The sequence below is a fragment of the Grammomys surdaster genome, unplaced genomic scaffold (genome assembly GCF_004785775.1).
Source record: "Grammomys surdaster isolate TR1022 unplaced genomic scaffold, NIH_TR_1.0 805, whole genome shotgun sequence".
Taxonomy (NCBI): Eukaryota; Metazoa; Chordata; class Mammalia; order Rodentia; family Muridae; genus Grammomys; species Grammomys surdaster.
In genome coordinates this window covers 151966-161827 of record NW_021605224.1, presented here as the reverse complement: position 1 = coordinate 161827, position 9862 = coordinate 151966, and the positions used below count along the sequence as shown (strand labels likewise).

The following is a 9862-nucleotide window of genomic DNA, read 5'->3' as shown; positions in this document are numbered from 1 at the left end:
GAGAGAGAGAGAGAGAGAGAGAGAGAGAGAGAGGAAGAGAAGAAGAGGAGGTAAGAGGCTGGCCAGGGACACGTGGGAAGAGAGAAGAGTTGGAGAGAATAGGTAGAGAGAGGAAAGATGAAGAGAGAGAGGGGGGTTAGAGAGGGAGAGGGAGAGGGAGAGGGAGAGGGAGAGGGAGAGGGAGAGGGAGAGGGAGAGGGAGAGGGAAAGCAGTCCTTTTATATCTAGTTTGTCTGTTGTACCCGTCTGTTGCTAGGTAACTGTGGGGTGGAGCCTCAAGGAAATGCTAACAGTCCTGCATTTTGGTTTAATTAAAAAATGAGAAACTAGAAAGAGGTGACAGTGAGGCAAGAATGGGGTCGTTGTGATCTTTAGCAACTTTCTGCTGACTTTGGGGTGACGAGTTTGTCTGTGGAACCTATGAAAACTGGGATCAAGGTCAAGACCTGAGAGAGCAGGCTGTTCCATTGCTGTTTAGAGTCTGTGGAACCGTCTGCGGGTAGGAGAGTATAGGCCCAATAGAAGTGTCTGTGAGAGCAGACCAGATCATCTGTGGGCTGTTTCTCTGGAACTGTCCTGGATGTATATTTTGAGTAAACACCTGGACTTGGCAAGATGCTGAATCACATATACATATTAGAGGCAGAAAATAAAGTTAAGTACTGTCTTAATTAGAGTTTTACTGCTGTGAACAGATAGCATGACCAAGGCAACATTTGACTGGGGCTGGCTTACAGGTTCAGAGGTTCAGTCCATTATCAACAAGGCAAGAAAATGGCAGCATCCAGGAGTTAAGAGTTCTACCTCTTCATCTGAAGGCTGCTAGCAAAATACTAGCTTCCAGGCAGCTAGAATGAGGGTCTTAAAACCCACACCCACAGTGACACACCTACTCCAACTAGGCTACACCTATAACAACAGGGCCAGACCTTCTAATAGTGCCACTCCCTGAGCCAAGCATATACAAACCATCACAAGTATATTTAGGAAGACAAAACTTTTCTTGAGTGTGCATTTGAAACCCTTAGGTCTTGGTGGTTGTAGGGAGGGAACAGGGGAGAAATCCCACCCTCTGGAATATGCAAAAGTTGGGGTGGCTTAGGGTATTGATTGACGGGGTACTTACCCAGATGGACTCTATTTGGTCCATGAGATGTGGATGCAAGTGGATTTCCTGAGGCTTAGAGGAATCTTCGTAAGTTTACAGAAGAGATAAAATTGTTTTTGTTTGTTTTAGATTATATATATACCATTCTGCCTGCATGTACAACTGCATGCCAAAAGAGGGCACCATATCTCATTATGGATGGCTGTAAGCCACCATGTGGTTGCTGAGAATTGAGCTCAGGACTTCTGAGCCCAAGATAAAATTGTTAACAGCATGAACAGTCTTTTTTTTTTTTTTTTTGGTTTTTTCAAGACAGGGTTTCTCTGTGTAGTTCTGGCTGTCCTGGAACTCACTCTGTAGACCAGGCTGGCCTCAAACTCAGAAATCCACCTGCCTCTGCCTCCCAAGTGCTGGGATTAAAGGTGTGCACCACCACCGGCATATGAACAGTCTTTAAGTTGAGCTCAGGGAAGACAAAAACCTTTTGTGGAGTAGAAGGGGCAAGAGGGACTTTCCTCCTCTATCCAGAAGACTGAAGGTACATAAATTTAGCAGAATGAGAAACATTTTATGTTTATATTTAAAAGACAATCAAAAAAAAACCTTCAAAGTTTGACCGTGTGAATATAATAGTTGATCATATAGATTTAGCACGAGAAACGCCTTATGCATACAGTTAAAAGACACCCAACGGAAACTTGCAATCTTGAACTTGTGATTCTGAAAGGTGGTAGAGTGGAATGTTTTATTTGAGCCAAGCTAATTTATCAGAACTCCATTGATTGATGTCAGAACTCTTGAAGTCTTAATATAACAATGGTATATCCAGGAAAGAAATATGAAGCTGTTAGGACTTGAGAATCGCTGAAGAAAGACCCCAGATTCAGAGAGTATGCAAGAACAAAGAGCGTTTATTCTGCAGAAACAACCAGCACGCCAGTCACCACTGCTTCAGCATGGCATTGACAGATAAAGACATTCGAGTCCCTTTTATAACAGAACTTGCTTATAAAATCTAATTGTTTCTGAGATAACAGACATCTAAAACCTAAAGCACATTCCAAGGGGTTGTAAAAAACATTAACTGAAGGTCATAAAGAAGGAGCTAGGGACATACACCACAGGTGTAAGGACAGAAGAGAAAATATTGCCTGGGTTTATTTATACAAAACTTTTTTTTTTTTTTTGGTTTTTTGAGACAGGGTTTCTCTGTGTAGCCCTGGCTGTCCTGGAACTCACTCTGTAGACCAGGCTGGCCTTGAACTCAGAAATCCGCCTGTCTCTGCCTTTATACAAAACTTCAAGGACAAATTAGTTATGGTTTTTAACTCTCCATGAACCTGTAAGCTAGTAACAAATGATGAATGTTTAGCCAGATAATTACTCCTAGTGGGTATGCACATAGACATTCTCTGTTATAAACCTCTTATTCAATTTAAGACCTGAATTTATGTGCAAACTTGTAGTGAACTTTTTACCATGTGATCATGAGCTCTGAAAGTTGTACAAGTGCTGAGAACAAAGAGCAGAGACAGGCCTCCCTCCCTTTCTCTTTCTGAGACTTCAACTTAGAGCCTCCCAATTCCTGCAGAGATAGAACAAAGGCTACCTTACCTAGCCTCCTGCTGTTTTACTATGAGGTGCTAAACCAGAGACTGTAGTTTCTAGCCTCAGAGCAACTAAGACAGGCAGATCAGTCATGCAAGCAATGTACCCTACACTTATGATGGGTAAGATAGTTTATTATTATATTGTTAGAGTTAGGTAATCTAAGACCTCATCAACGGGTGTTGGGATGCCCTATGTAGGCTGCATTCCTGTGTCCTGAATGACTAACCACAGAATGGGCTGCCCAGCACAGACAGCCTATCCTGAGATAAGGTATGTCCCATTCACGTGACTATCCTTAAGCTATTCCTTTAGTGGGGAATTTTATTGTTTTGTTCCTGGACTTTGGGGTTTGCTGCTGGAACAAGTAGTTTATGGCCTATTTTCTGAGTGGAGACAAATGGGATTAAAGTGGTCCCTTCAAAGCATTTTTGTATCTTGAATTATTATTTTTTTAATCAATATCCTATATTTTATGTCCTCCAATGTCAGGGGCAGCCTTGCTTATACACTGAAGGCCTAAAATCAGCAATAGGCCTAAGTCAGCCTGCTAACACAAAGTCTTGGTCTCTGTGGAAAAACACTGAAACAGATAGCTATAAGATATTGTAAACAGGCAGCTTTGGTGGAAATTTACCAGCCTGGATAAGAACTAATAGTCATAGACCTTGTAGATAGGTAGCCTTGGTGGATAGTACCAGCTTAGATAAGAAACAAGTGGATCATAGGCAGAATCATAGTGGCCCGTTCCCTGAACCTTCGCCCAGCCGATACCCTGTTCTAGAAGATATCTGTAGCGCCCCCCCCCCGGCGGGGAACACCTACACTCCTGCATCATCCCCTTCCCCACATCCTGCTTTTATGTGTTTATAACCCCCGTGTGAAAAAATAAAAATTATGGTTTGATCAGACTATAGACAAGCCGTGGTCCTTTCCCAGTTCACCTGTTCCCCAGTTCTCCAGTTCTCTCTTCCAGGTCCCCCGGATCCTAGTTCACTGCCCTGTGGGTCGGGACACTCCAACCTTTATATCTTGCAATTACCAACCTCAAAATACCTTTCTAGACCCTCAAATATACCAAATATTTTCTGAGATACTCATAACTTAAGCTTTTATATTCTCAGACCTTGCATAAACTTTCCATCTTTTTCTATCTAATTATTTATCATGAGATGTAGGTGATTGATCATTGGGGAACAAGAAGAACAAAGGGAAGGTACCTGGCTGTTGTTACGTAACCCTTAGGTGGAGCCTCAAGGAAATGCTAACATCTGGGGAGCTGGGGAAGCCATTTTCCTGTGGGGCACAGCTGTAACACATTCACTGGGGAAACCTTCTTCTGTAGCAGCTGGAGCAGAGTAGTAACACTTCTGTAGCTGAAGTTCTTCCCTTCAGAGCTGCAACACTTAACACCTATAGGCTCCAAGAATGAGCTGAGAAACAGAGAGAGAAGCCCAGGAGGGCATAGAGAAGCTGTAGAACTTTTAGGGAGCTGAGAGGTAACAGGGTCACAAAGTATAGGAACTCCACTGGAGCGGGAAGCAGGCTAGGAGGGCTCAAGTAAGAGACAGAGCAAGCAGCTCTGAGCGGGTAGCACGCCGAAGATGAAGACGGCTTAAGGAAACTGCAGGGCTTAGCAGGAATTTCCAAGCCCGCTTAATCAGTCAACAGGTTCTCCAGTGCACGAGTGAGGATTAAAAGAAAAGAGACAGTTAGACAAAATTGCAGCATGACTTCAGCCAGTTCTGAGGCTGAAGGCTGAGGCAGGTTTGTTTAATCCCACATTTCTTTTAAACCCTTTTACTTTTTATTTTTTCTTGTTTTGTTTTGTTTTGTTTGAGACAGGGTTTCTCTGTGTAGCCCTGGCTGTCCTGGAACTCACTCTGTAGACCAGGCTGGCCTCGAACTCAGAAATCCTCCTGCCTCTGCCTCCCAAGTGCTGGGATTAAAGGTGTGCGCCACCACTGCCCGGCATGATCGCTGTTTCTAAGGGCTCATCAGGATGACAAAAATATCTGAGCCTACTTCCCTGTCCTAGCCCACAGTCATATTCATGCTTGAGGTCTACTTCTTTGTTCTAGCCTAAGACTAGGAATCCTGACTGAAATCACTTCTCTGTTTTAGCCTAAAATTAAATTCCTGCCTGAACTTACTTCCTTATCATGGCCTAATGTCAGATTCCTGCCTAAAGTCCATTTTCTTGTCCTTGGCCAATGTCAGATTTCTGCCAAGCAGCTCCAAAGGCTCTCCACACAGGAAGCTCATAGGGTCAGGTTAGGAAGCCCCAGGAAGAAGCCAAGAGCAGGTAGCTCCGAGGGAAAGGAGGCATGGGAAGGTCCAAAAGGGCCTAAGGAAGCTGCAGGAGAACTGCTCCTAGAGAGATGTGAGGAGAGGAAGCCCTAGGACGGAGATATGGACAGAGGCCTCAGGGGGATAAAGGTCAGTGGTAACAAGAATCCAAAGCATCCTCAAAGGGAGTGAGAGGCTTGCCAGAGAGAAATGTCCCAAATCACAGAGGAGAGGCATCTCTTTCCACAGGTCACAGGGCCGAGCGGGGCAAGCGGAGCTTTCTGGAACGCTAGTATGGATTTTGTAGTTGTAGTAGACAGAGCAGGCAACTCTGGGGTGGCACTTGTCCTGGAGAGGAGGAGAGAGCAGCTGAAGATGAACCTGGAAAAGGGGTGACTTCAACAGAGGGAGGCAAGTGTCTTCAGTAGAGGGATGTGCTACAGGGGTCCCTGGAGGGCTTACCGGGGTGCAGGAGCCAGAGAGACACTTGTGAAGCTGATAAGGAGGGACACATGGTTAGAAAGCAGTGGCAGAGACACACTCTAGACTTTGGAGTCAAATTGGTGGGTGGTGGAAGCCAGCAGAAATAAATGACCCATACATACCTTAGAAGAGCCAGATTCACAACTTGGATCGGAGTGGTCGAGTCCCTCAGAAGGGGACTCATTTATGTCAACCCCGGGTTATGGCACCAGATAAATGAAAAAAGAAAAACTGTTTGCACTGTGAGGTACAGAACAGCCAGAGGAATGGAAGGGTCCAGATTGAACGGAGCCATGAGTGGAGACTGAGTGTGGGAGAGAATGGAAGAGTGGAGATTGTTTTGTGACCAAGAAAGTAAATACATAGTTAGTATAACAGAAGTTTTGTTTTATTATGCTAAGGGTCATCACACAAGGTTCACACCCTATGTTCCTAACCACTGTCCTAAGTCTATCTCCCCAAAGCTGTTCACCTGTACGATGTATCTTAGCTGAATGTAAAAACGTTGGGGGTCCAGTCTCTAACAGAACTCTCTGATTCGATCCTCAGGATCCTTGGGGGAGAATCTCTATCCGCAGGGCCAATCAAGATGGTGTCTCTCCAGATGTGCAGAGCAGAGCATTGCTCTAGGTCTCTGCTTTTATTACTGTCCAGTGGGCGTCATGGGGTTCTAGGACGGTGTCTGGTTATCATGAGTGAGTGATGTCACTGAGTTCTGGTTATCAGGTGCAGCCTTGGATGGAGCGGAGATCCTAAGCTAATTTTTTTTTTACATGTCTAAAAGGCATTTTTTTTTTTTTACTATGCTCATACAGAGAACAAAGTGAAGAGCCAAAGATGGAGATACCAAAAGTGTGGGAACCAAGAGACCTCATAGCCAAAATGTATGCGTTTATATTGAAAAGAAAAGCTGGGGGAAGGAGCGGTTCAGGGTAGAGGATGCACACTAGGAGAGTTAGCCAGCATTTACTTGGTTATGTTAACAGGCACCTTAGCCATTTGTCCTGGGTTTTTTTTGAGACCTAACAAAGACAACTATTAAATTTAAAAAATCAGTTTTTAAAAAATTACATTCGTAAGATAGGTGTGGTAGTTCATGCCTTTAATCTCAGCATTTGCGAAGCAGAGGCAGGTGGTTCTCTGTAAGTTCCAGGCCAGCCAGAGTTATATATATATATATATTATGTTCTGGGAATCCAACTAGTGTCATCATGACTGGCGACAAAGCGCCTTCAACTGCTGAGCCATTCTGCCCGCATGTTAAGAACATTTTTGAACTGGACAACAGTGACATCGCTAGTCTTCCAGACTTGGCAGTGTCAAACCCAGCTTCAAGCTTGGCTTACAGGAGGACTTTCCCATTGGTTACAACCCTGAAAGCACTGGGATGTACTGCGCAGCCTCACTCGAGTTCAGGACCTCGCCCCCAGGCGCTGAGTCTCTGACAGCGGCTGCGCGCGCCGCTGAGATTTCTGGGAATTGTAGTTCTATGAGCTGATACCCCTACTTCCGGGTTTAGCCGGCAGTGAAGCCATTTGTGTGTGTGTGTATGTGTGTATGTGTGCGTGTGTGTATGTGTATGTGTGCGTGTGTGTGTGCGTGTATGTGTGTGAAGGCGTCTTCTGTGGCCCGGCTTTGTGGCCGGGCTCAGTCTACAGGGAGCGACCTGGCGGATGCTGACTCGAGGTGGAGGCCAGATCCCCGCCACTCGAGTCATGTCGGATGTGCTTCAGGATCGGGGCAGGAAGCGGTGAGCCCAATTTCGTTCTGACGCTGAGTCGTGAGCGGCTCAGACCCGCCCCGGCCCACACCACGGGCTCACGGACGTCCAGGTTGGTGATAGCTGAGGGATGCTCACAGTGCTCGGAATGCGCATGCGCAGGGTCTAGGCGGGAATCATGGACGCGTTGGTGTCAGTGACTCGGGATTCTGGTCCCTCAATCAGGGACTCTGGGTCGCGGAGGGCGGTGAAGAGTCCACAGTTGTGCGCATGCGCGGATGATTGGGCGTGTGATGGGACTAGTTTGGGACCGAGGATGTCCAGAAGGATGGACGACAGGGCCTTGGCGTAGTTATTGGGGAGATAATCGAAAGGCCTAAGGTGCCTTGCGTTTTGGACAAAAGAGTTTTAGAAGGGGTGTTATCGCCACGGAGAGACAACGTGGTGGGGCTTCTAAGGTGAGGCGTCTGCAGGTCTACTTGACACAGCAGGGTGTCCCTTACTGGTTTGAAGGAAGGAGGGAGCTTTGTAGTTGACGCGTTGTCCCTGCTTGTCGTTAGGCTGGCTGCCTCTTGACTCCTGTCTCAGTAGGCAGGGAGTGTCTTGCATTTCCAAAGGGGATGTGTCACTTTGATGTGGGGAGAATGGGCCCACTTAGCCTGTGGAGTCCGTTGCAGGGTGTGTCACCTGAGTCCTGTGGGTGCGTATACAGAATCAGCTCTGAAGGTAGGGAGAGGCCCTGGGTAGGAGCAGAGGTGGGTGCGACCTGAGCAGTTTCCCGTCTGTGGTCTGTGTACGTACTAAAGTATGGAGAAATCCCCTCCAATGCCTGTTTAGTGGAGAGTCTTCCAGTGCCCAGATTCTTTTTTCCCAAGAGGAACCATGTCATCATTTCTGTACTAAATCTGAGCCCGCACTATACTCTTGAGCAAGTGTTTGTGTTGGAATCACCAGCCAAGATTCTGAAGAGTTGGTTCTAGTACCCGGGACAGACACTGTTCTTGCAAACCTGGGGGTATCCTGTTTGTTGGAGATGTATGTGGCTTCTGTTCCCAGATCAGGCATGACAGCCAGGTAGGGAAGTGGCCCCAGGTTAGCCCAGTGAGCCGGTGGGTTTACTGTTGTTCCCTACAGAAGTATGAGTGAAGGGTTTCTTACAGGAGCATGCATGACTCAGCTACGTCAGTGAAAAGCCCACAGGAGTGATGACTCAGGGAAGCTGCGTCTCTGGAGGTGCCTGCAAGACTCAAAGGCAGCTCATCTGGGCAGGGTACCTCCTCCCCAGCCTTTGCTATATTGCTTATATAACTTTAAGGAAGGGTGTTTGTGTTTATGTGGGTGTATGTGTGTGTCTGCCTTAAAGTTTCAGCTCCTGAGATTTTTAAGTTTTATTTACTTCCTGAGTCTTAGGAGCCTCCCTTCTTCCTCTAGAAGGGAGCTTTTCGACTTGGAGGAAGCGGGTACACACAAGAAATCAGCCTGGAGTTCCCGGCCCGTGTCCCGGGAGAGGCAGTATTGTTTCAGTTAATCAGTCTTTCAGACATTCAAGTACCAGACTGAGGGTGCAAGGGCCTAGAAGAGGATTCTAGCAGAAGGCCCCTGTGCATGCCAGTGTGTTAGATTAGAGGATCTGGAACTGGCACCTGAAACCTGAACACCTTAGGGTTCTAAAGTATTCAAGTTGGGTAGAGACTCCAGCTTGGAGGTAAGGAATCTAGACCTCCGAGGACTCCCCGCCTTAGCTGCCTTCTGATACACAGCTGGCCGGGAGGAGGCAGATGCTGTAAGCATCTGTACAGGTTAGGTATTGCTTGGACCTTTGTTTTGGCCTATTCTGCCTTGAAGCAAGAGAATGCCTAGGTTTATAGGAGAGCAGGGTGGAAGACAGGGAAGGGCCCCGGTCCCTTGGGAGCAGCTCTAGCCTAGGTTTGAGAACACCTTGGGACCCAAGTGTTGAGGGCCTAGGACTGAGTCTGGAGCTACACACTCAGACTTAGGTGATGTATTTTAACTGCAGCTCTGCAGACATGCAGAATTGGTGACCTCAGGACATTGCGGTAGCTGTGACCTGGAGGCACAAGACGATACAGATTCCTCTAAGAATCCGCCTGGAGCTGGGGTGTAACTCAGCTGGTTAAGTGCTTGCCTGGCATGAATGAAGCCCCAGGTTCCATTCTATGGCACTTCCTAAATCTGGTCTGGTGGCATATGAGAGGTAGAGGCAGGAGGATGGTGCGTGTGAGGCCAGCGTAGACTACATGAGACCCTGACTCAGAAACTAAGGAATCAAAACCAAAACAAAAAAGAACCCCAGATTGGCAGAGCACCCAGGTGCTGAATGCAAATCCTTCATGGGAACCTGCTCGGATGAAAGATGTTTCACCGTGCCCTGCTAGAAATGTACTTTTGACACATGGTGCTGGGGTCTTTGTGGATTTTGCTGTAATCACAACCAGTTGATGCCCAAGTGTGGGGAAAGACAGAATCTCCCTGGCATTTGGGTGCCCAGGAAGGTGTTACAGCAGGAATTTAGGCAGGTTGAGACTCACGATGGGGCCTGGTGGGGGGAGGGAAGTAGGTGGAACTGTACATTAGTGCTGGAGTGAGAACCAGGGGGCAGGACAGTGAGAGAGAAAGATGGGGGCCGAGGATGT

The 9862-nt window shown here is 47.0% G+C and overlaps 1 protein-coding gene across 2 annotated transcripts in view; it reads left to right on the top strand.

Moving 5' to 3' along the window:
- The first annotated feature begins 7037 nt into the window (after positions 1-7037).
- Positions 7038-9862, top strand: part of LOC114633966 (zinc finger protein 180-like) — an 18485-nt gene continuing 15660 nt past the window's right edge. Inside the window, exon 1 of one of the 2 annotated variants that reach the window (XM_028782586.1) lies at positions 7038-7238. In XM_028782586.1, coding sequence (XP_028638419.1) covers positions 7038-7238 — 201 coding nt within the window. Of the gene's footprint in view, positions 7321-9862 lie in introns of both variants that reach the window. The other variant, XM_028782583.1, reaches the window with a different exon arrangement.